Genomic DNA, 25361 nt, shown 5'->3' with positions numbered 1-25361 from the left:
GCACCTTGTTAGCATTTTGGATTAAGACTACACCATAAACTAATGTGGGGACAATGTTTCTTATGTGCTCTTCTCCCTGTCTGTGATCAGTAACTTTTTCCAGATTTTGGTTTTATTCAGATCAACTTTTAATTAAATGTTAATGGAGTTTTTTGACCAGGTTATATCACTGCTGCATTTTGTTAAAGCTTAGCATATAAATCAGTGCTTAATTTATGATTTCTATTTTATCAACACTAGTGAAGTTTTAGTGAAATGTGTGTGGCTTTTTTGGTGATGCAGTGACTTAGCAATTGTTTTTTATGATGAATTTGTGGTTCTGTTTTCATAGTTTTCATAGGAAATGTGTGCTTGGTTGGTATTAACAGAATTGGGCATGATTCTGAATTTGGCAGTGGTTAAGGCTGCCTTGTATGTAAGGCTACAGGAAGGGCTCCAGTATTTTCATTGCTCTTTGGTTAAACTGATTGAGCTAAGTGACACAATATGAATTGTTTGTGCACTTACTGCCACTTTATGGTGGTGAATTGATAGTTTGAACCAGGAGGGATGTGTAGGAACTGGAAAAGTTGAGATGAGTGCAACCTGACAGGTGTACTTTCTATTTAAATTCCCAATAGACTTGCAAGTCAATATTCATCTAATTCTAAAGAATATTTCTATCTGTCTACCACATGGGTCTTGGTGTTTTTCTGAACTGTAAGTAAAATAGTCCTTACTCTGTGTGTTTTTTTTTTTTTAAGTGATTACTGTCCTGTATACAGTATTGTATGTTTCTTTTTGTCCCAGCACAGGATATGTTCTTTAATCATCAGTGCATAACCACTGTGATTAAAGAGAGTATAATGTGAGGAATATAGTGCACCTGTATTGAAATGTATTGTTCCACTTGGTGGTGGAACATTGCTGGTCAGTGAGATTTAAAAACAAATCTGCCAGGAAGCAATCCAGGAAGCAAATAGTTTGTTACAAATCTGCTGGAAGAGGCTTTGGAAATCTGAGGTGGAAGTTAGTCTTGCAGGAAATGCTACCTAATGTTTGCTCTGGGACATGTGTAACAGCTGGAACACGTATAGTGCTTTTCCTTAAACTCCTCAGTATCTGTGAGACCATGTATATTTCTGGATCAGGCGTGGTTTTCAAATGAGTAATAATTTGAAACCTGAGTTTTAGAAATTGGCATTTGTAAACTGGTGGCTTTTTATTATCGCATTAAAGCAAAAAAAGATGTGTTCAAATGATTGCTGTAGCAAATAAACTCTGATCTGTTGGTAATGTTAATATTATCAATGTTAAATATTCTTATGGTGAAAGATGCATGCCATCCTCCAATGAATAATACACTTTACCACCATTGTGTTCTTGTCTGATTATATTGGTAACTGTTAGGAACTATTTCTTATATGTTGGAAAGGTTTTTTATTAATTTATATAATTTAGTTGAATGCAATCAAATACATCTTCGTAGTTTTTATAGTGTTTGAATGTTTTTCATTTTGCCTTTTTTTCTCTTGCAATATAAATAGCTCTTCTTCTGGGGGAGGCGGGAGGATTTTCCTCATGTTGTTAACATGGAAGAGATGATGTGAGTTATTTTAGTGCTCTAATATAATTGCTTATTTGGTCTGCTTCAGGAATTGCATTGGTTGAGGTGTTTACTATCTTCCCCGTGGGAAATGAATGTTGGGTTTCCAAATCACTTGTCAGAGAAAACATTTCCATGGTAAAGCCCTCATCAGAGTGGGTATTCTGAACAAGGAAGAAACAAGGGAAAGTGAAGTCTCTCCATTTTGAGAATGATTCTCAAAGTTTTGAATTGGGACAGGTTTTGTGCGATAGGAAGGCTTCCTTTCCCATGTTAATATTATGCAAATATCTTATTACCAGGACTGTGTTCATATGCTCTTAATATCAGGTCATCACATAACAGGTAAAGAACATTAAATGCTGATTATGTGTATGAAATAAACACTTCTTCATAGCTGTGAATAATGTATGATTGAATTAGTGGAATTTCTTGAAGGATTTATCAAAACTGTCTCTCTTTGGCAGTGGGGTTACTGCTCCAATACGGTGGTTTATGCATACACCCGACCTGATCGTCCGGAGTACTGTGTAGTTTTCTGGGATACAAAAAACAATGAGAAATACGTGAAATATGTCAAGAGCCTGATTTCCATAACGACTTATGGAGACTTCTGTGTTTTAGCAACTAAAGCGGATGAAGATCAACCTCAGGTATAATCTTTCTTTTAAATTTCGCTTGAAACTCCCTGTTTCACATGTCAGTGTTTTACAGCTAGAATAAGATGGTATGTAACATTCTGAGTTAGTCTCAGTGTGTGTCACTAGTTGTCACTTGACAGAAAGAAAATTGAACAGGTTCCATATTTAAAGCAAAGAACTCCAGCAAGCAACAAAACAATAGCAAAAATGTCCAGAACCTGCTAACTACCTTCTTGTTTTACAACCTTGTAGCCATTAGTAACTTAATGAAAAGTGCAGCCTTCAGAATTCGTTTCCTAAAACATACTAAAAAAAAAAAAACAACTCACTAAAAGTAGGAAAGCATTGGGATGTTAAGAAATATTTATCATTTGAAAAATGGTAAAAATGGAAAAATGAAATGAAGAAAGGGACAACTTTTAGGCGATATAAATGCTTTGTACAACAAATTGCTTTTTTAAAAAAAAAGTTCTAGTGGCAGATTGTAGGGTAGACATATCCTTTGGTTAATGTATGTACAGTTAACATTAATACTAACTGTCACAGACTTTCTTACTGGGTTCATTTCTGAATTATTTTCTGTATCACTTACATACTGCTTACAAAGGAGGAGCATGAGATGGAGTCAATTGGTGCCACGGTAAAAAGTGTTTTAGTGCTGCTTTGCTTGATGGTGTAATAAATGGCATGCTATGATAAGGACTGAAAATATGGTACACGTGGACAAAGCCTTTTGGTGAAATTGAGTGCAATGACATGGGATTTTCTGGGTTGCATTTTTAAAATATGAAGCAAAGAGTGGTGGGATTTACTGTAACTTTCTTTAAAATAAATAAGAGATTTAATTTTACCATCTGAAAATTACATGATAATGACTGTCTTTAAATGGCTTTCTTTTGAAATGGCTCCAGACTAATCTTTAATGCTATGGGGATCAGCTTTTAGGCACTGAAGTAAACGAACTTACCCTTTTGGTAGTAGTTCATTAGAGTTGCTTTCTGAAAAACAGATGTGTTTTGCAATAGGTTTCAGTCATTAGGGTTGTGATTTCAAGCGAGCAAACTATGCAATAGCTGATGGGGCAAAGAAGACTAATTTTTGGCAGGAATTGGTTAAAAACATTGCAGGAAGAAGTGGGTATTGCTAAGTTATGAAGCACTCAGTTTTGATACCCACAGTGAGACTTGAGCATTCAGCTTTGAGCAAATCATACAACGCAAACCGCTTGGTCCTAACGCCACCTGGTGTCGGTCATGCAGTCTCTGTTTTGGATATAGTCATGCCATCACTCCTTGGTAGCTTCTGATCTACTGGCCTCGAGTCTCAGAAATAAGTAAAGTGGGCATAAAAGATTAATTCTTCTCCAGCATTCACTCTTTATTCAGTTTATGTTAATGTAGTAGAAACAAGCAGTAAGCAGTTAAAAAGCCAGTTGTGGCCTCCTACAGAGGTGGAGCCTCAACGTATTTTTTCAGAAAAGGGAAAACTGAACTGTACAGATGCAGTAGTCTGCCACCACAATTACATGAATTGGTCAGAAAGCAAAGGAGCTAATGAACATCTAATTATCTTCCATTTCCTGGAGAGTCAGAGTGGCAGCTCTTAGGTGATTCAAGTTTTGGCAGAACTGTTTTTTGAATTTATTGTCTGCGGTAGAAATTGCTGCTTAATTTCCACGTTTCTCTTTCCGAATGTTCGTATTTCCCTGTGTGATCATAATAAAGCTATCTGATCTTTGATTTATATCTGGAAAAATGCATGCATTGGCACATCAAAGCAACCAGTGAGTGTTGGTGTCTAAGCACTTTTCTTAATTTCATTCTCTTGAGTTTAACAGAGCACTCTGAGATATCTGTGCTGATTTAAAGCTTTCCAAAGCAAGATTACAAGAGGGGCAAAACTAACAAAACCAGTCAGTTTTCAGCACCTACATTATGTTTGGGTGGAGGGATAACCCTATTCACTGTTCTCCCTATGATCCAGCCCTCTGGAGGTTCAACATCAAGTTCTACTAAGAGTAGAACAAGAGCCCTTACTTCTGTAAGATGGCCTGTTGCACTTTGTCAGATTATTCTTTGCAAACACAGCTAGGCAAGAGTTGAGTTGCTGAATAGCTGCTAGCGTATTGCTCATGCTAGTAAATAATGTCAGTGCAGTGTGTGCCCCACAGAGCAGGGGAGTGAGACTGGCTGTGTCACCAGCATGTTATCTGTGGACCCCACTGGTGGTACATCCTACCTAGCGTATTTTGTCTGATGGACTTGCTCCTGTGCTTGAAACAGCTGGTTGTTTTCCTGTTTCGTGCTTGGCTTTGTTTATATTGTTAATTGGCAAACACCAAGTTACTATAATGTAAACATCTTTATATTTAGTGCAGCCATAGTCCTTCTGTTTTGTGTTGCTGATCTGTGTTAGATGGTGTGAAATGTGGGCTTTGAGATATGCCTTCGCAGACAGCCTTGTACAGCTTACTAACTTACAGAAAGATGTGCTGTTAATAATACTTATGTTTATTTCCCTACAGTATGTGCTGGTTCTCTGCAATTCTATTGGTACTCCCTTGGACCCAAAATATATTGATATTGGTAAGCAATTTGCAACACTCACTGTTCAGTTTTTCAGTAATATCAGGGGGAAATCAGCATTGAGTCAAATACACATATTGCAAAATTCATGTCCTATATTGTAGACTGTAATTACAGTGTAGAGTATCCCGCTCTGATAAATGACTTCCTTGTCCTATGGAATGGGTATAAAATGCTGTGGTATTTTTTAGTCTCATAATTGAGATGAGGCTAAATGAGAACATAATTTGAGTCTCATCAATTTGATGCCCTCCTGCCACCTTTTATAAGCGTGGTGGTACATCAGAATCTTCAGGAATAAAATGCTCAGGAAATTCAATACACATTTTACAGTGGATGGATTGGAAAAAAATAAACAACCGAGAATTGAAGTTAGTTGATGTGGTGGTGATGTGCATGGGTTGTTGTGTCTCCCCCACCCTTTCCCCCCATAAGATGTCGGTATGGCTTACTAGTCTCCTGGACTTCCTTGATAGGTAGGATTGGGGTGAGGGGAGGAGGAATTAGGGATTTATAGGGCACGTTTAAACTCATTTTATAGCTGTCATCTAAAATAAGTTGCATGAATCATTCATGAAAGGGGCCTGTTCCCTCTGCATTGGATACAAAGAAGCCCAGGGCAACCAGCTCATCTCTGTCAGAGATGTCTAAAATTAGATGAGATAATCCCACTCAAACAGCCAAAATTAGCTTAGTGTGTACATCTCTAACTATGCTTTTAAACTTTCAATTTTCTCATGTTCTGTTTATGTGAGCTTTCTAAGTCAATCTGTGATTGTTTGTCAATAAATAAAATTGATGTCGGAGTTTTTTTGTTTTCCCCCATTACTACATGTCTCCTACAACCGTCTCTACAAAAGAATCTTCTCCAGTGGCTGAAAAAGGTTAGAGAAATGACATTTAATTAAGAGATGCAGTTATTGTGGCTGCATTTGAATTGTCCTGAGCAGATGAAACAATCTGGAAGAAGCTTCTCTCTTTCCTTTAGCTTAACTAAGTTGTCCATAATCTGCTACTGTTCCCTCTGGTGTCAGAAAACTTAGTACATAGGCTGACAACGCCCTCTGCTAGTGTGAGTTCATTTGTGAAAATCCTTACAGTCTTCTTGAGGTTAGGACTATTTGCATTCTTGGGAATCCTCAAGAATTTTTACAGTTTCAGTAGTTCAGATGTAACAAGCAAGTCTTTCATTTGTGTATAGTAAACACAGACAAAGATTCAACTTCATTTTTAATACATATATCCTATAAGACTTTAAAGTTAGCCCACCAAACTTAGAGAAGGGATTGAAGGTAAGAGTGAAAAGCCAAAGTGTAAGTTAAAACGCTTTTCAGAACACATTGCGTTGTTTTTATCATAGTTGCTTTCCTTTGTTGTCCCTTTAAGGAACACCTTGAAATATTTTCCTTTCACAAACTGACCTTACATTATATAGGTATTTGTACGCAGTCAAGGTCTGCATATACCGTATGCTGTGCTGTTTGTCACAGTGCTTCTTGGTAGCAGAAGGTATAATTGTTCCAGTTTGACAGGGTACCGAACTTAAGCAGCTGGCTTGCCTTGCTGAGGACACTGTAGGGCAGAGACCTTGCAAAACCTTAAAGGCTATAACTTTAAGTTTTTTTTCCACTTGGTTCATAACTTACAAGAAAATAATTATGTTCTTGTCAATAAATGAAGAAAATCAGATTTACATTAATTGTAATTGTTTATTTTATCAGGTGAGAATAATTATTTATAACATATAAGCACTATGAAAACAAAATTAACGTATCTCTTACCCAAGATTATTGAAAAATATACCGTCTGTGAAAATCTTGTTTCTTTTCTTTCCGAAACATTTTTTCATTTTTTTTTAATGAAGGAATAAATCTCTGCAATTAGTTAAGAAAATAATTTGATAACTTGTTTTGAGCTCTTGTATGAAAGATGGTACTTAGAATTTTTAAGCATGTTTAAAAATGCTGATATTGTCACTTTATTTATCACAAATACTTGTGAAAAATGCCTTCTCATGTGGTAGGAAGTTCCTTAGCAGACCACGTGGTATGTGTGTGCTCCTGCTTACTCTTTAAGTGAGTGCTGTTGACTACCATAAGTCTAAGATATATTTTTTGATTGTGTTGATTATTGCATACTGAACAGAAAGTATCTTTGGCTTTTCCAGACTGCCCCTTGTTGGAAAAGCAAACACCTGATGCTCTACTGAGCATAAAGATTTTATACTTCTTGAGTCTTCAGTATCCCTGCAGGACTCTTGGGCTGCAACCTGGTAGGAAATTGATAGTGGAGAAAAAAAAATTGCTAATCGAGGGATGTTACGTAGCTGACAGAGCATTTGAATAATGCATCCGAGAATGTGTGTTAAAGCACAATTTGTATGCACTGTTAATTTTTATAATATCTTATTAAATTGTTTCAAAAAGTGATCTCCTAGTGATAAAGTAACTGACAGTGTGTAATGTTTGATTTGGCCTCAGGAGATGCAAATCTTATATTGTTTGGCTCAAAACCCAGTAGTTTAAGAAGGACTAACAAAAACTCTGATTATTCCCTTCATTCTGTTAAATTATTAATTATGTCATTACCTTTCTAATGTTTACCTTTGCTAATGGTGGCTAAAAGGGATGGATTGGTCATTATTTGGTGGCTATCACTTTGTCTTTATTCTTTCTGTAGACACTGCTTGATGGTTACACCGTAGAGCCCTACCTCATTTTCCTCTTTATTTTGTCCAAAGCATCTTTCTTCCTTTGTTTGCTGTGCTGTGTTAATAGCGTCCTTTAGAATAGCTAGTGTTTGCTAGCCTATAAATTAATCATTTTTTTTATTGACTAGCATAATATCCCATCCTACAAAGGTACAAAAATTAACCAACACTTCCATATGTGCTTGTTTCACAGACTTACAGACTTTTGTCAAAGTCCTTTCATGAGTAACTAAACATAAATTACAGAAGGTTAAATATCTTCTTATATAATACATTTTTAATGGAAACATACCAGATGGTATCTGCTAAGAAAATGTCACTCGGGCTGGATTATGTCATCTTACACATGCTTAGGAGCACTGACAATTAAGTGTTATCTTTCACATGTGTATTAGTGCCCAGTGAAATGAATGAAACGGCCTGTTCAGCGTATGGGCAGACTGAAGGCAGAAAGCTGAAGGAGTCATGGCCTTGCTGTGATAGAATAAAATAGTTCACTTGGAAGCGACCTTCAGAGATCGAGTCTAACTGCTGGACTACTTCAGGGCTAACCAGAAGTTAAACAATCTTAATGAGGGCATTGTCCAAATGCCTTCTGAACACTGACAGGCAACCACCTCTGTCTTGCCTCCCTCCTTGCTGCTTGAACCACGGTGGCTGAACTACATGTGAAACAGCACTTGAATTGCTTTCATTTACAATTGATCATTTTGAAGTGAACTACAGGTGAAGTTTAGATTTACTTAGCATTCTGGACTGTAAACTGTGGTAATTCAGGAGTTATTTTGTGCGCAGTTCAGTTTTCCCTGTCGTTGGCTGATATTATTTAACTCCTCTTCATGAGTTAATACTGCTAGAGACATTTGAATCATGCTCTAAAATTAGGTAGATGTTACTGTTTGGGCTGAGATGGTTCCAGTTTCTCAGGATTTTGCAACCGACACAGAGGCTTGTGTGAAAACATAGCTTACTCTTGTGTGTCTCTGTCAGATCACTTCCTTCCCATCAGATTTAGGTGGGATTACTTGTCTCTCTTGTGTTTGTATATCCTATTTCATATACTAAAATGTGTCTCAGCTTTTTCATGCAGTAAAGTACAATAGTCATGGATACTGTCTTTTCCATCTACTATTTTTTAAGAAGATTAGACAAGAAAACAGGTGTTCTCTAACTGAAATAAAGCTGCTTTCTTTCAGGAAGGAGGTGTTGTAATGCAACCATGAAGAGAAATGAGTGTCGGAGAGAATCATAAGGGCCCTAGAAAACTGAGAGGGCAGTTGTTTCACGTTGCCGTTGTTTTAATGGCATAGTGTAGTTAATCCTTTTCAGTGTTGGATCACTGAGAAGTAAAACACCTGTTGAAATACTTTTCATACAGATTTTCAAAATCTGAAAATTAAGACCTTAATACTGAAATTAGCAGTGCCCAGTATCAATGGAAAGAACTACAGAATTGAAGTCTGTGCTTACCATGGAAGCTGCTATGCAGTACAAATGCAGAGTGGAGAAGTTTCCAGATCTCTTGCTTCCTTCTGACTTAATGTGCTTGCTTTTCTGTCTGCTTAAGAGTAAAAGCATGAATTCTTTGAAGGGCACTGATGCTTAACTTCCAAAGATTAACTGCTGTTAAAATTGAGGGCACTGTAAGAGAAGATAATACTTTCCTACACTTAGGAATAATACTTAGAAAACTAGTTATATCAGCTGCCTAGAAAGGGATTCCAAGTCTTCCTTGGTCCATGGAGGGACTGAAATGAACATCTTTCCCTTCCCACAAAGGACGTGAGCCATTCCTTCCCTCCCTGCCTAGCAGCAACACAAATGTGGGGTGACTGGGGCATTCTTTCCTTTTGAAGCTATGCTCTTACGCAGCCAAGATGGAAAACATTTTAGGAACAGCGTAGCCCAGTGATTAAGGCTCTGAGGTGGGAAGGGAGAAATTTGTGCTCTGGTTCCTTACTCCCAGGTATTTCTACATGGGTTGTTGTCTCTTTGGTTTGGTGTTTGGCTGTTCAGTGATTGTCCAGTATAAAACAGTTCTAGAAAAAAATTCCCTGCATCTCACCATTGTGCAATTGCTTTTGTTATGTAGGCAATTTTGCAAAATGGTCGCTTCCCACATACAGATGCTTCTCTTCCAGATGTGTGTTTGAATTGATCTGATCCTGATGGTTGTGTCTGTGTGCTGTGTGAAATGTTCACTTTTGGCTTAAACCCAACCATAACTTGGCCTGCTGTTGCAAAGAAAGGGAAGGTCCTTACCATTTTTGCTGGGTTCTTTTTCCTGCCCTCTCTTTTATGTTGGCTCCAGCATTTGTGATTCTCTCTTTAATTCAATGTGAACTAATTTATTTAGTTTTTGGGTTAGCTTTTAGTCAAATCAATTAACAAACTGATCTGATTTACTCTGTGGCTAAATTACTGCTAAAGGTGATGTAAAAGAAGTAGGGAAGCAGGAGGTGGGAAAGCAGCTGGATTTTGATAGCAACCATCCGTTTAAGTCTTAGGCACGTTCATAAAATGCTTTACTCATCAAACTCCTGGATGAAGCATTTGTGTGTCTCCATCTTGTTTCTGGATGACAGTATAACTTATGCGAATATCCTTTTTTCCAAGGCGGGGGTACTCTGGGATATGCACAAATCAGTACGTTTAGGCTCTGTGTAAGCTGTAGGTTGAGTGGGGAATCATCTGGCGTGTCTGAGGAATGCCCATAGCCCTCAGATACGGTCTTGGCTTAACATTGTCGTGGTTCAAGACAATGATGTTCAAGTGCTGACTAAGCTGAGTGCGAATATGAGGTTTAGTTCTAAAATATTGTGATTTGAACAAAGGGAAAAGTTATTCCTTCAAAGATGAGAAAACCCTCCTGTTTTGAAAGATAAAGGTATCAATTGTTATGGCAGGTACAGCTGCAGGGTGATATAGAATAGAGCAAATACATAAAGCTTGTGAATTTAATAAATGAATCTGAGGGGACTGTATCCTTCAGGTGTTGAGTACAAGACTAATTACTGAAATGTGTTATAAGTAAATGAAGTACATTGACTGCACATAGTGTAAACAACTGTTGTATCTATACTAGTGCTCACATGTTAAGCATCATCACGGGACCTCCTCATACAGTATTTACATTTATACTAAAAGTATTCTACAGCTGTTAGGTAGCTTATTATAATCCTCTTGGTTTCAGAAAAATAAAATCTGTTCAACCAGTCGTTCCCCATCTGCCTGGCACAGGACTGTTCTACCATACGGCAGGCTTATAGCTCCCTCCAGAGTTCTGTGTTGTGCTAAAATACAGAAAAATTGAGATTCATTGTGAAAGAGTGGAATTTTGTGCTCACAGCATGTTCTCTGACACAAATGTTTAGCTGACAGGCTGTGTTACAAACTTAAATTTTCCTGTTCATCTGGTGGCATACGGATTGATTTGTGGAACTTGGAGATGTTGAGGGATTTACTTAATAGTTTTATGAGATTTTTTTCTATGTATTTTCAATGTATTTGCTGGTATTGAAGAAGAGGAAGCAAAATTCTTAAAGAAAAAAGCCATAATACATAAGCCATAATACAGCCAAGGCAGTATTATTATATATTATATATAAAGAATAACGTAATGATTTGAGTGTCTAAATGGCTTTAGGAATAAAATAAAGAATATGTCTTGCCTTCCTGCACAGTGATAGTTGGATGCTATAAAGTAAGACTTGGTGCAAGCTTTAGTAAATCTTTAATTTACTGCAGTGCAGGTGAAGAATTAATCTTTGGCCCAGCTATTAAAATACAAATAGCATTTCCGTGTCTTGTCTAACTTGAGATTTGCTAGTTGTTTTGAAGTGGTGCTAATCAAAGAATATTTTCTCTATTGTCAACTTTTTAGTCTTTCTTTTATTTATATATTAATAACTACAAATATTTAAAATAGTTCCGTGTTTTACAGATCTCGTTAGATGCTTGAGAGATCCCTGAATTGAGCTTTACCCTGAAAATTTAGGTATTTTATACCCTCTTCTTTAGGAGAGGGAAAGTTGCTGAAATAATGGGGAGAAAAGTATTGATTTTAAAACTGAGCCTTGAAATAATTTTTTCATTTATCTGAGCAAGGCAACAGTGTAACTTCTTCTCAATTAATGAGAACTTTTGTCCTTTAACTTATGGAGCTATGGTTTCATCCATCTGGGAGAAATTTTATAAATTAGCATCTAGTCCAATACTTGCTGCTCTAATTTCACAACCATCTGGGTTTCGTAACAGGGCCGTTGTTTGTCACAATGACCAAAACACATGTGATAGCAGCTTCAAAAGAAGCGTTCTATGTCTGGCAATATCGTGTGGCCAAGAAGCTCACAGCAATGGAAATTAATCAGGTAGCACGGACCAGAAAAGAAGGCAGGGAAAGGTTTGTCTTCAAGCTTTTTCATTTTCTTTCTCTTACATAAATATGTTTTTTGATAAAGGTGGACTATCCCATACCTAAAATATGAACTCCTCATTATTGTTTTTCTACTCAGATTTCTTGACTTGCAAGCCTATAGTTTTTAGTGACAAATGTGTGGTTGTTATCCAAGTCTCTTGGATAATGTGCTAGCTGCATGTCTAATTTTCTTACTCTGTACCTTTAGTTTCTAGGCAGCTATATTCACTCTGATAACTTAAACTGCTGCTTGTGTATCAGTGGCTGTTAGTGGTGGTGTTTTTTTTTTTTTTTTTTTTTATGCAGCTTGTTCTTCTCTAAATACAGTCTTGTCTGACTGCATCTTTGACCTGTAATCCTGTATGGGCTGTTCTCTCAGACTAAAAAAGCCAAAGTTGTCATCATCTGTCCTCCAGAATATTTCCTTCCCATATGCTCATTAGTGGCATTAACATTTGTCACCTCCATAGGCTTGCAACTTTATGATTTTAAAAAAATATTTTATTTCATAGAGATGCTGTTGCATTCTTCTATAAATCTGCTATCTCGTGTCACCATATTTCATAGAATCACTAAGGTTGGAAAAGGCCTTCAAGGTCATCTGGTCCAACCATCACCCTACTGCCAATGTCACCCACTAAACCATTTTTGTTTTTTGTTTCTACAGGATTTATCATATTGATGACACACCTTCAGGATCTGCAGATAGACAACTTGATTACAGCAAAGCTGTTGAAGTGAGTGTTGTTCTTTAGCTAGCTTATTATGGTGTCACTGGTGGCTTGAAAGACTAGTAGCTAGCATTTCTGTATGCATTTGCATAGGTTTCCATTATTAACAGCAGTCATTTTACATCAACTTTCTTTTAGTTCTACCTTTTGTACATAGGTGTTAGTTTTCTTCCTTCTCGTTAGTATGTTATTTTATCATTATGTACTGCTGGAAATGTACACTAAACTGTATGGAACTTAGGAAAAAGTTTATTCTGTACTGTGGAGAGTTACTGGACCCCTGCTGTTTTCTTGGTGAGAAGCTGAGAAGCAGCTCCTTACTTCAACAAAATGTAAGCTTGTTGAAACTCTAATGCTTGTAATCTATTCTAGTATTTCTGACCTTTTTCACTTTATGAAAGCATGCACACACATCATTAAATGTCTGTAACCAATTACGGGTCTCAAGTCAGGGATTGTTGCCTTCTTGTGTTTTATGTTAAATATCTTGTCTATTTTTTTTTCCTGGTGGAGGGGCAGGAGAAGAAAGGAAGCTGTTACTATTACTGTTATGTTTCCTATACCAAAGATTACTAATATCATAAACAATCAATTTACTGTACATTGGTTAAGTTTGATAGGCCCTTCTCATGTTACTATTTGGCAGCATTCCTGTATACTTAAATCTAACTGTTTTCTTCTTTAGAGGTACATTCTTATTCTAGTATTAAAACTGGTGTTGTTATTGCTTGTATACTTTCAGGGAACAAGAGATCCAATTTGTGCAATAACAGCATCTGATAAGATACTACTTGTGGTAAGTTATGGGATTAAAATAGCTGCTTCTGACCGCAACCCTTGCTCTCCTGCGCCACTTCTGGGGAGGAGGTAGAAGAGGGTGGATGGGGAAAGGTGTTTTCCTTTATTTCTCACTTTTCTAGCTTGTTAGTAATAGGCAATAAATTTGTCTAATCTCCCTACACTGAGTCTGTTTTGCCCATCACGATAGTTGTTGAGTGATCTCCCTGTCCTTATCTCAGCCTGTGAGCCCTCTTCATCATATTTTTCTCCCCCTTTCCCATGGGAGGAGGGTGAGTGCGAAAGCAGCTCTGGTGGAGCTTGGCTGCCCACCTGAGTAAAACCACTGTATAATTGCCACGTGTTCATGTAGGTAGGAGAATCTTCTGCAATTAACTCCTAAGCAGTCATAATTTCAAAAGCTTTTTTGAATTTAGGGTGGGTCAGTCTGTTTGATTTAGGTAACTGACTTGTACATGGATTTCGGGTGGAGTGGTCCACCTTATTAAATGCTTAACCCCTTCATTTAAGGCTGGACATACTGCTTTTATTGGCTTTCAGAATGCATGTAGGTACCTAAACTTACATAGATGAAATCTCTTTCTAGATGTCTTCAAAGATAACTCTACAGGTTCTTCCATTAACCTGGATTCTTTCTTTAGGAGGGCTAACTTACTAACTGCTTGTAATTAAAGTATAGATGAGGTGCCTGATTTAGTACTTACAAGTAGGGTTCGATTTACCATTCTTAGGATAAAGTCCAGGTCAGGGTTTCATTCTGTGACTGGAGTTCTGGGAAGCCTCTTTTAGGCTGTATGTAATGCCCAAAGATTTACAAAGTTTTTACGTATTAATAATATGTATGGTGATGTGAATTTTTGTTACTTATCATGGTGATAAGACTCTCATTGGCCATCAGATTAACCTCCAGGCAGTTGCTTGCCTCTTCTGTGACAGGCGATGCAGTTATTGGCATTGTTGTGTTCTGTTTCTTCACGTGCACTGTAGATAGGAGGTACAAGAAATCTCCAAGACTTTGATTGCAAAAAAAAAAAAAAAGCTCCCCATCTGTTTTAAAAATGGGCAGCCTGCTTTAGGTATCCCTGCTTGAACAGGGAGGGGGTTTGGACCAGGTAACCTACAGAAGTCCCTTCCGACCTCAACCATTCTGTGTGATTCTGTAAATACTGCATAGATGTATTTGGCTGTATGTGTTAATGCATTTAGGTATTATACACTTGTAATTTGTGAAGTATTGTATCATGCCATACAGCTGATGTGTGTTTTTTTTTTTCTGATCTGAGAGGAGTGATCTCATTAGATGAACAGACATAATGGGTGGGCTGTAAAGCAAACTAACCTAGCAAAACAAAAATAGGAAGAGAACATTGTCTCTTCATCTTAACCACCCCCCAAAGAAAAATCTCAATGTTTTCCCATGCTCCTACTCCAGTGACTTTTATGATATCTTTTGAATGGGTTTGACAAAATCAGTGTGTGGTTGGAAAGAAAACAAACGAAGAAAGTATAAGGGTCAGTAGTTGACTATGGGATTCTGTTTGTGCTTGAAGAATAGGAGTGAGAAAGAGAAATGAAGAGGGTAGTTAATCAGTTACTTTGGTTAAAAAAGAGAACGAGAGGAAATACATTTGAGACCAGATCTGGATAAACATGTTAAAGTTGAATGAATATTACAGTGCTCAAGTTTTTCTAACACTCCTGGCCAAATCTGCTTTTTAGTTTATAGGGTGTATATGTATGTGGAAAAAGTCAAACATGAAAGGCAATTCACATGAGGATCTTAGGAGAGCCTCTTGAGTGCAAGAAAAAAAGAAAAAGAATGAAGTTTGGACTACCTTTAAAGTAGTCCTAGACAAAACTCTCTAGTCTAGGACAGCATATAAAGAAAATCTTGTTAAGCTATGTATTTGTAGAAAAATAAGCAAGCATTGCTTTTCTCTAGGGCAGAGAATCTGGCACTATTCAGAGGTACAGTCTTCCTGCTGTTGGCATAGTTCAGAAGTATACCCTGAACTGCCGGCCGTATCAGCTGTCTTTGAACTGCAACTCCAGGTAAGTCACAAGTCTGCTTCCAACACAGCTGACAGGTTTTGGTGAAAATACTAGACTAGTCATCATGTAATATTTTTTCTTGAGTATAAATTACTTATTTTGTTAGGCATTAATGGTTGCTTAACAACTTACTACTAATCAGTCTGGCCAGTCATCAGATTTCTGTGAGAGACTGAGTAGCTAGAGCTTCCTTGTGTATTAAACTCTTTAACGTGTATGTGGGAGGTTTAAGGAAACAAACAGGAAAATATCTTTGTATTATGAGATGAACCAAACGTAACCATTCTGTGATCATGAATTGATGAAGTTTTTTTTTTTTTATCTCTAAGGCTTCTTTCTATTTCTCTGTCCTTCTAATGCCTGGAAAGTTTGTTCATCCCATGTTAATTTTTCCACTGTTACAAGCTGTAGCTGGGGGTAAAGGTTCTACCAAGACTAGTTTTCTTACGTTTCAGCTGTGCCAATACTGAAGATGCTTTCTACTTGGTAGACAACCAGTAAGATTTAACTTTTTTTTTTTTTTATGAGTGTGTGAGAGTCTTGGCAGAAGAGGCAAAAATACACTGAATAAAGAGCACTCATAAGACAATTTTAATCACTTCAGGAATAAAAACATAATTTCAAGAAAACTTGTAATGAGTATGTAGATTGTTCACCTCTTCAGGTATACACCAAAAATAGATGACTTGAAAGGCAACACGATCTAGTCATAGCTGCGTTAGTCTTGTTTTGAACCCAAGCTGTTATCTTCCTCAATGATTTTGTGTTAGTAGAAAAGGTTCAGATCCACAAGTGTTTTGAAGTTAATTGTCTGAGTTGCTTTTGAGATTTTAATAAGGATTGAGGGTGTCTAAATACCTTTCATTATTTAAAAATGCTTTTAAAATGACATTGTTGTAAATTACTAACAGTAAATCCAGGCTACTATGATCCCCTGACAATGTATGTAATTAGAAATTTTAAAATGTAACCCATTAAAATATGTAGAAAATTCAATTTCTAAATGCCTTAAATGATTAATTGAATTATACTTCATATTGTCTAGAAAAAAAAATCAATAACACCCTTTGTAGAAATATTAGAAATCCTGTTTTAGAGATGAGCACACTGTATTTTTATTTAAGAATCTGCCTCCTTAAATAATGAAAAGAACATATGTTCAATTTTTAATTTTAGTCTCTTTAAAGAAAAGAGTTTGAGGGGCTGAACCTGTAGTTTACTCAACTTTTTATCTGCAGTACTAAGCATCTTCAAAACGCTGGATAAAAATCGTGCACTTCTCAGAACCTTTCAGGGCTAGATCCTTAGAGCAGATGAAAACCTTGGTTTTAAGAATATCTTTCTTCAGTGTCTCTGTTCTCTGCTGTATGATAAATGAAAGCCACGTGCATCTGAATGCATCAAATTAGATTAGAGGGGAAACGGTTCAAGTGTGCCAGCTCAGGAAACTATTTCAGATTTATAGCTTTGAATAGTATTATTTAGCAGTCCTATTTTTTTTCTTTCCTTCCCCTGCTCCCCCAGTCGTGTTGCTATCATCGACCTTTCAGGTGTTTTGACTTTCTTTGACTTGGATGCACGGGTAATAGACAGTACAGGACAGCAAGTGATAGGTGAACAACTGAAACTGGAACGCAAAGATGTCTGGGATATGAAATGGGCCAAAGATAATCCAGATTTGTTTGCAATGATGGAGAAAACAAGAATGTATGTCTTCAGAAACTTGGATCCAGAGGTAAATATGAATATAACTACTCATTTTATAAATTCACTTATAAGTTAATGGCTCTATGTTGAGTAGTGTTGTTCTTGTGTTTACAATTTAATTAGATAAGTGTTTATGTATATAAACTTAATATAAATAGATAACTGGAAATCTCAAAATCTAATCAACTCTAATGTGAGGGTGCTGTTCATGATGAAACAACTATAAAAAATGAACTGTCACACCTACGAAGATAAAAAAAAAAAGCTGTAATTTTTCTTGCATGTATGACATTTTCAGGAGCATGTTTTCTACATGCTTTGGAAAATATAAACTGATTTTAGTAAAGTTACTTGTAGATCACTGTTCTGTTGAATCTATATATTGGCAAGCATTCCTTTATTTTTTTCTCATAATCTAGTTATAGAAAGCAAGGATTTTTAATTAATTCATATGGAATTACCAGTTTCACTAAGAATTTTAGTATTTATATCCTGTTGGAAATGCACTTATAATCCTACTTTGGACAAGAAGGAAATCTTTTACATATACCTAACAGGTTTCTTTAGAATTTAATTAGAATACAGGTTAATTCCCTTTTAACTTACTTACTTTAAGGAACCTATACAAACTTCTGGATATATTTGCAACTTTGAAGATTTAGAAATCAAATCTGTTCTTCTGGACGAAATACTAAAGGTAAGTATAATTAATTTTATTTTGCAGGAATGGAATCTATTTTAATAATTTGAACAGTAGATATTGACAGGTGAAAATAAATGTAACATAAAATAAAATCATGTTTCTTTATTAATTATGTTAGAATCCTGAACGTCCTAACAAAGATTACATCATCAATTTTGAGATTCGGTCATTACGAGACAGTCGAGCACTGATTGAAGAAGTTGGGATTGAGGAATCTTCCCAATTCATTGAAGATAATCCACATCCCAGGCTTTGGTAAAAATCTCTTAATAAGCCACCTTTCTTTGTTTCAATTTTGTTTTCTTTTGTGTGTTTTTTATTCCTATTCAGACTGAACTAGCTATCCAAGTAACTAACAAACAAACAAATATAGACTAAGAACAGCCAACCAGTGAACACTTTAATGAGAATCATTATTTTTTAAATGACAGTGCTCAGCTGCAGTCTGAAGGGCTGTTTTTCTAAACGAGAATGTCTTCATGTTGAGGCTGAATCACCTAGAAAGAGTATTACAGTACTTATGTAAGGCCTAAAGAGAATCTTGCAGTCCCCTGCTAGCCTGCCTGGCACCCTACATCTTTTGGAACTGGTGTGTTTGGACAGCTTCAGGCTATGTGGTGTGTTTTTTCAAGAATGCAGGGAAAGTGAGTTTTTCTTTCTAGTCATGTATAATTAACCATGCATCATTTTGGACAGGTCATGAAGGAGAGAAGTGAGAAGGGGAGGGTACATCAATCATGATCTGATACAGGCTTTCAGAAGGAAATAATCTGTAGAGAGGAGCTGTTGGACTCAACTCTTAAACTAAACTTAAATTCTGTACAGCAAATTTGAAAGAGTAAATGTGAAAAACATACTGCTGGAAATCTCCTTAATGTACAATATTTTATCATTATTTTTTTTTTACCAGTATTTATTTATTATAAAAAATAAATAATTTAAAGAAAAAACAGTAACAGAAACTAAAACTTACCGAGAAGTTACCTGTGGCATGATGCCAGTTCTCTTTTACTCTCTGGAGATGGTTTCTGTATCTGTACCTTTCTGTAGTAATTTGGCTCTGCTTTGAAGTTAACTATTGTATTTAAATCCTGGACATTGGGCTTACGTTGCAGGAGTTTGAGAGTTCGATTAGTTCTAACAGTTCAGAAGGGAATTTGGCCAGTGTTTCAGTAATTCTAAGGCAACTTGCTTTAAGGGTCTGTCCCCAGAAACATTCGTTAACAATCTAGTTGTGTTTTGCCTTCAGAATGTACCTTCTGAAAATCAAGATTTGATAGCTACATAGTGAGAACTTGTGTAATGCTATTGTAATTCGACTAGCTTGAGGATGTAGGGTAAAGTGTTATTTTTGTAAGTTCTCATTTTACTAATACTTGGAACTAGCTGAAAAGTTCTGGAATTTTGAAGTTGTTCATGCTTTTTGCTAGTACCATCCATTTATCTAATAGAGTGTTTCAAAACTAATAGTTTTGTGTGTCTCAGTAAAAGTTTTCTGTAGTAAAATCAGAAAATGTACATCTAATGCAGGTTACCTTGCTCCAAAATTGCCGTTAGCTTGATCTTCAGTATGCAAGGAAACATTGGATGTTACACATGTATACAGAACAGATTATGGAATCATAAAATAGTTTGAGTTGGAAAGGACCTTAAAGATACACCCATTTCCAACCCCGCTGCCATAGGCAGGGACACCTCCCACCAGCCCAGGTTGCCCAAAGCCCCATCCAACCTGGCCTTGAACAGTTCAAGGGATGGGGCATCCACAGCTTCTCTGGGCACTGTTCCAGTGCCTCACCACCCTCACAGTAAATAATTTCTTCCTTGTATCTAATCTAGACCTACCCTCTTTCAGTCTAAAGCCATTACCCCTTGTCCTATCACTACATCCTTGACAAAGAGTCCCTCCGTAGCTTTCCTGTAGCCCCCCTGAGGCACTGGAAGGCCACTGTGAGGTTTCCCTGGAGCCTTCTGTTCTCCAGGCTGAACAACCCCAACTCCCTCAGACCCTCTTTGTAGGAGAGGTGCTGCAGCCCCTTGATCATCCTCATAGCTTCCTCTGGACTCACTCTAATACTTCCACGTCCTTCTTGTGCTGGGGGCCCCAGAGCTGAATGCAGGGCTCCAGGTGGAGTCTCACAAGAACAGAGCAGAGGGGGACAGTCACTTCCCTCGCCCTACTGGACACGCTGCTTTTGATGCAGCCCAGGATGCAGTTGTCTTTGTGGGCTGCAAGCACACCTTGCCAGTTCACGTTGAGCTTCTCATCAACCACCACCCCTAGGTTCTTCTCTTCAGGGCTGCTCTCAATCCATTCTCTGCCCAGCTTGTGTTTGTGCTTGGGATTGCCCCAGCCCAGATACGGGACCTTGCACTTAGCCTTGTTGAAATCTTGTTCTAGAAATGCTGGCTATACAGCAGATATATTCCATGTGAAAATATGACAGTTCCCTTATTGCTGCAGCTCAATAAAAAGGCTGAATTGTGTTGCACATTGATTAAATTTCTGTATATTTTTTTCCTCTTGGTTTCGCTGATGTCAGTCAGTGATGAGCACTTCAGTTGAAGTGATACTAACCTTCTCAAACTGATGCAAAAATACTTAGTTAACAACGCCAAAGCATGGCTTACATCACTGAGTACAGCAATAATATCATTGGATTTATCAGTTTCCTGCTGCATTAACTTCATTTTAAAATGTCAAGCAGATAATTTAAATTTACCTAGTCTTATTTTTGCAAAAAAAGTATAGAAACTTGCAAACCACCTGATGGGTGTAGGTTAGTCTGAAGGTAGAATTTTTCTATTTGAAGAACTCAACCAGTTAGGCAGTACTAGTACATTTCCTGAACGGTTCTGCTCTCCCAAGAGCATCCAGATGGATTAGAAATATAATTTATTCTTCACTGCCAATTTAATTAGAGCCTGTATACTGAAGTTGCCATCAACGTTTAAAGTTATGATATGCATAGGCAGAAAAATCTAAACGGTGCTGCATTGAGGCTACCCACAAATTTCACACAGACAAATTGTAACATTCAAATAGTGCCCTTTCTTACTATCCAGTGTCATTCTGTTTGAACAAAAGAATATAAGCAATTTGAATATCTTTCCTTGGATCAGTACGGGGTAAGTACGGATTGCATTTAAGATCACAGAACGTACTGGGGACAATTAAATTAAGGTTAGTTAGCAATACAGCTGAATATTGCTGTAGCACTAACTTGAGTGTCTTCTTTAATTAATGACTGGTTAAATGAATTGTCATTTAACTTACAGTTGCTTATGTATGTATTATGTTTGTTTTTCACACAGGCGTCTTCTGGCTGAAGCTGCTCTTCAGAAGCTAGATCTGCAGACTGCAGAACAAGCTTTTGTGCGCTGCAAAGATTATCAAGGTATTAAATTTGTAAAGCGTCTAGGCAACCTGCAGAGCGAGTCAATGAAGCAAGCAGAAGTGGCAGCCTATTTTAGCAGATTTGAAGAAGCTGAAAGAATGTATTTGAATATGGACAGAAGGTAATTGCATGTAGTCATCTCAGCAGCACGTGAAAAATGTCTGGGGAAAAATGCCTGCGCTAATAAGGAATGGCTGGTTTAGCACTGAGGACTCTTCACCAGTTTCTGGAAAGACAGAACAAGATCAGATGAGAGAATTTTGTTGTATCCATAGATATACAGTTCTGTATGTACATCAGCATATTACAAACTGCAAAATCTCAGCTGCTCTAGGTAGTGCTGTGTTTCATAGATGTTTCTAGCAGTTACTTTGTAGGTATTTCATCTGGGAGTCCAAAAATACAAACAAACTAATGTTTAATTTAAGTACTGTTTGCTCTTAGCTAGTTGCCAAGTAACGCATTCTTTCTAATTATGTATCCAGACAATGGAGTTTGTAATTAACTGTAATCTCTGGAGAAACAGAAAGGACTGAGGATGAAATTGTGGACTAGTGGAGCTTTTGCTCACAAATGAAAACAAAGGAAAATGACAGTAATACTGAAAATTGTAAGCTAGCTAGCTAGCTAGAGCACTGTCTGTTTCTCATTGGCCTTTTTCAGTAATAAGCAGCAATTGTTGGATGCAGCCTGTAGGAGGTGGTCAAACATGGAAAGAAGCATGAATCACTTCTGCATATGTGAAATGTTTTAGGCCTTGGTTAATGTGGTCATGCAAAAAAGTAGGGAATGTTGGAGAAAATATAATAATTCTTCTTTCATGCTGTAAAAATGAGGACTGTCCCCCTTCCCCAATGTGGAGTGGAGGGGGAAGAAGGCAGGAGCTGGGGGAAGATTCATACTAGATCCTGGTAATGGGAAGAATTTGCACATAATTAGCCCATGGGAGTATGCTGTTTTGAAGAGGTGGAATGTCTCACCGGCACTTGAGTTGCACAGAAACACTGATTTTTTTTATATATATATATTTTATTTTTTAGATATGAGACATTCCTTGCCACATAGCTAAAGAGAAGTTTGGCCATTACAGGATTGTAGAATGCAAAGACTGACTTTTTTTCTACTAGTTTCTTCAACAGTAGAACATCTTATTCTCCAGCTACAAAAATAGGAATTCTGTAATTGACCTCGTGTGTCTCCTCACCACTAGAAAAATCTTGCTAAGAACATACCATAAATAAGGCTGAAATATATTTTCCAAGTACAATTTTAAATTTCTTAGATAGGTGTTTTTATTTGGCTGACTGAACTGACTTGCTGTTGCATTCCTCGGCTCACTTTAAGTTTAGAACATTTAAAATGAGGTGTATATATTTCTCCTAGTTATTTCCTACTTCCCTGCAGAACTGCAGCATTTTCACGCACAGAATTCCAGTATTACGTGGTAGGAAATGGGAGTAATCTTTCCTTTTCATTATTCACGCGAGTCTTTCTCTTTCATCCATAGTCAACTTGAATCTGAAAGAGAAGTCTCTGAAATGAATTTTATTAGGTACCATCTTTATCCTTCATTATTAATTTTCCTTGCCTCGTGGTCTTTCCCCTTACTTACAAGTATTTACTTATATGGAATATTGTTTAAGTTGTGGAAGGTATCATTGTGATACCTGTTCATACTTTATGAATGTGAAAACGTTTTTGGACACCTATCTCAAGATTTCTGTTAGATATTGTATTTTCTTTGGCTTTCTGCTGCTATCTTCTGTTTATATTAGAGATCTTGCCATTGGACTACGGATAAAACTAGGAGACTGGTTTCGAGTATTGCAGCTATTGAAAACTGGCTCAGGTGATTCAGATGATGCCCTTCTTGAACAAGCACACAATGCTATCGGAGATTATTTTGCAGACCGTCAGAAATGGTATGTTCTGTAAAGGAAGCAGTAAGAAGGAAAGTTTGAAGGAATCGATAAAACTGGTTACAAGACCTGTTATGAGGAGGGATGGATGTTAGGAAAGACAGGATAATACGTAAAACAATTCTAGAATTATCAGATTTAGTAAAGACATTTATGGTTCCATCATGGTCTGTACCTTTGAACAGAGAGTTGTTGACCAAGTATCTAAAGAATGAAGGAAATAAAAATAAATAAATCTGTGCTGTCAGAAGTCTGGTCCCTTCAAAGAAGACGGGGAGTGATACCTATACAAAAAGTTATACTCTCTATATCCAGACTAGTATTATAAAAAAGAAAAGCATTTAAAAAAGAAAAGTAGAAGAAGGGTATTTAAATATCAGTTTCAAAACTAACCATAGATTTTCTAGAATGCTAAAAGCATTTACTAGACTTAATAAACTAGAAGTGGTGTCTTAGTGGTTAATGACCTGCAATGAGATTTTTGTTCATGCACTTTTCTTGTTTTTTAAGCCCATGTAAATTTTTAGCATCCAGAACATTCTGCTTGATAGTGTTCCACAGCTCCATTACATACTACAATTACCTGAATCGTATTATCACAAAGAACTTGGGTCCCAAAGTAGGTGAAAACTTTTGAGGAGATTCTGTAAACGGATTTTTAGATGTTTTAGGGAACTTAAGAGGATGATCTTGGAGATATTAGTACTTGTGTTTTAGAGTACAGAGGCACTCAACAAAGCTTTCAGTTCTACTACAAGTTGCTGTTGACTCTCAGCCATGATCTGTGCAGGTGTGGGAATATGGTTTTAAGATTCTTTGGCTTATGCTAGTCAGAAAATCAATCTTGCTACTACTTCAGTATAATGATCTCTGAAAAGTAAAACTTTCAGTGCATTTTAGGAAATCTGTGAAATTCTAGCTATAAAACCTTACCTATTTAAAATGTCACTTTAAATTTATAAATGAAGATGGCTTACCCGGTTTGAAGTTTTACTTGTGTCTGTCAGATAGCACCATGCTTATGTTATTTTTTTCCTTACTAGGTTAAATGCCGTGCAGTATTATGTACAAGGACGAAACCAGGAACGTTTAGCTGAGTGTTACTACATGCTGGAGGACTACCAGGGACTAGAGAATCTTGCTAACTCGCTTCCGGAGAATAATAAATTACTCCCTGTAAGCAAGAAGCACCTTTAATTTTCATTGACTTATGCTGAACTATTTATTTAAAGTATCCCATCTTGGTAGGGTTAAGAGAAAAACAAAGGAAGAACGCAGCATATGACCTACTTACTTAAGCATAATGGTGCTACTTTGGTATTGATCCTAAAATAATACTGTTGTTTTCATTCTCCATCATTCTTCCTTTCCCTTCTTGGCCAGTTCCCCAGATAGATGTGGTTATTCGTCATGCTCTGTGGTCAAGTTGGCTAAGTTGTAAGTCCCTGACTGCTTCCCTCTCCACCTGTGGCATTTGTCTCTAAACCAACTGTGCTTCACTAAGAAGTCACTCCTCATGGCTGGTACTTACTTTAGCTTTCATTTTGTTGTCTAATTTACATGAGTTCTTTTTTTCCCCCCAAATTCTTCCTGGTTTCTATCACTGGATTAACGTCTTACATAATAGCTCTGGTGGGAATGTTAATGGGCAGTGAAAATCAGAGATTCTCTGCTGAAAGGAGGGAAAGCTGGTGGTATGGCCTGAAATGACCTATTGTCATAACTAATTTAAGCTTGTGATACGACTGATTACTCCAAAATGCTTGAGAAATGCAAAGCATGCTAACTTAATGTTCGTTTTTAGTTGTTCGAACAAAGTAAGATGTAGCACTTTTTTTAATCTCTGTAACTGCAAATTTTTATGAGATGGAGAGTAAATACTAAGAACACGGTACTTCTGGTAAGATTTGATTTCAAAGAAAACTTTTAAGGTAGCATTTCCTTTTAAATTCAGAAGTAGCGTACATTCCAGAAGTTAGTGTGTGAACGTAGCGTACCGTTCAGATGATTGGCAACAGTGCCCATTATCTTCAGAGTCCATAAAACAAACAGCCTCTTCCTTCAGCTTTTTGGAATTAAAAATATAATGGTGTTGGTAGTTACTAGTTGATGTAG

At 36.9% G+C, this 25361-nt stretch overlaps 1 protein-coding gene across 2 annotated transcripts in view; it reads left to right on the top strand.

Annotated features, from left to right (window-relative positions):
* Nucleotides 1–25361, top strand: part of WDR35 (WD repeat domain 35) — a 40528-nt gene that overhangs the window by 8954 nt on the left and 6213 nt on the right. Inside the window, exons 10-22 of one of the 2 annotated variants that reach the window (XM_035321304.1) lie at nucleotides 2053–2238; nucleotides 2834–2866; nucleotides 4751–4811; nucleotides 11779–11923; nucleotides 12606–12675; nucleotides 13412–13465; nucleotides 15410–15519; nucleotides 17044–17254; nucleotides 17843–17923; nucleotides 18048–18184; nucleotides 21245–21448; nucleotides 23103–23249; nucleotides 24290–24422. In XM_035321304.1, the coding sequence (XP_035177195.1) occupies nucleotides 2053–2238; nucleotides 2834–2866; nucleotides 4751–4811; nucleotides 11779–11923; nucleotides 12606–12675; nucleotides 13412–13465; nucleotides 15410–15519; nucleotides 17044–17254; nucleotides 17843–17923; nucleotides 18048–18184; nucleotides 21245–21448; nucleotides 23103–23249; nucleotides 24290–24422 (1572 nt within the window). The remainder of the gene's footprint in view (nucleotides 1–2052; nucleotides 2239–2833; nucleotides 2867–4750; nucleotides 4812–11778; nucleotides 11924–12605; nucleotides 12676–13411; nucleotides 13466–15409; nucleotides 15520–17043; nucleotides 17255–17842; nucleotides 17924–18047; nucleotides 18185–21244; nucleotides 21449–23102; nucleotides 23250–24289; nucleotides 24423–25361) is intronic. The other variant, XM_035321305.1, reaches the window with a different exon arrangement.

The sequence above is a fragment of the Oxyura jamaicensis genome, chromosome 3, assembly GCF_011077185.1.
Source record: "Oxyura jamaicensis isolate SHBP4307 breed ruddy duck chromosome 3, BPBGC_Ojam_1.0, whole genome shotgun sequence".
Classification (NCBI taxonomy): Eukaryota; Metazoa; Chordata; class Aves; order Anseriformes; family Anatidae; genus Oxyura; species Oxyura jamaicensis.
This window is presented reverse-complemented; position numbering and strand designations above follow the sequence as displayed.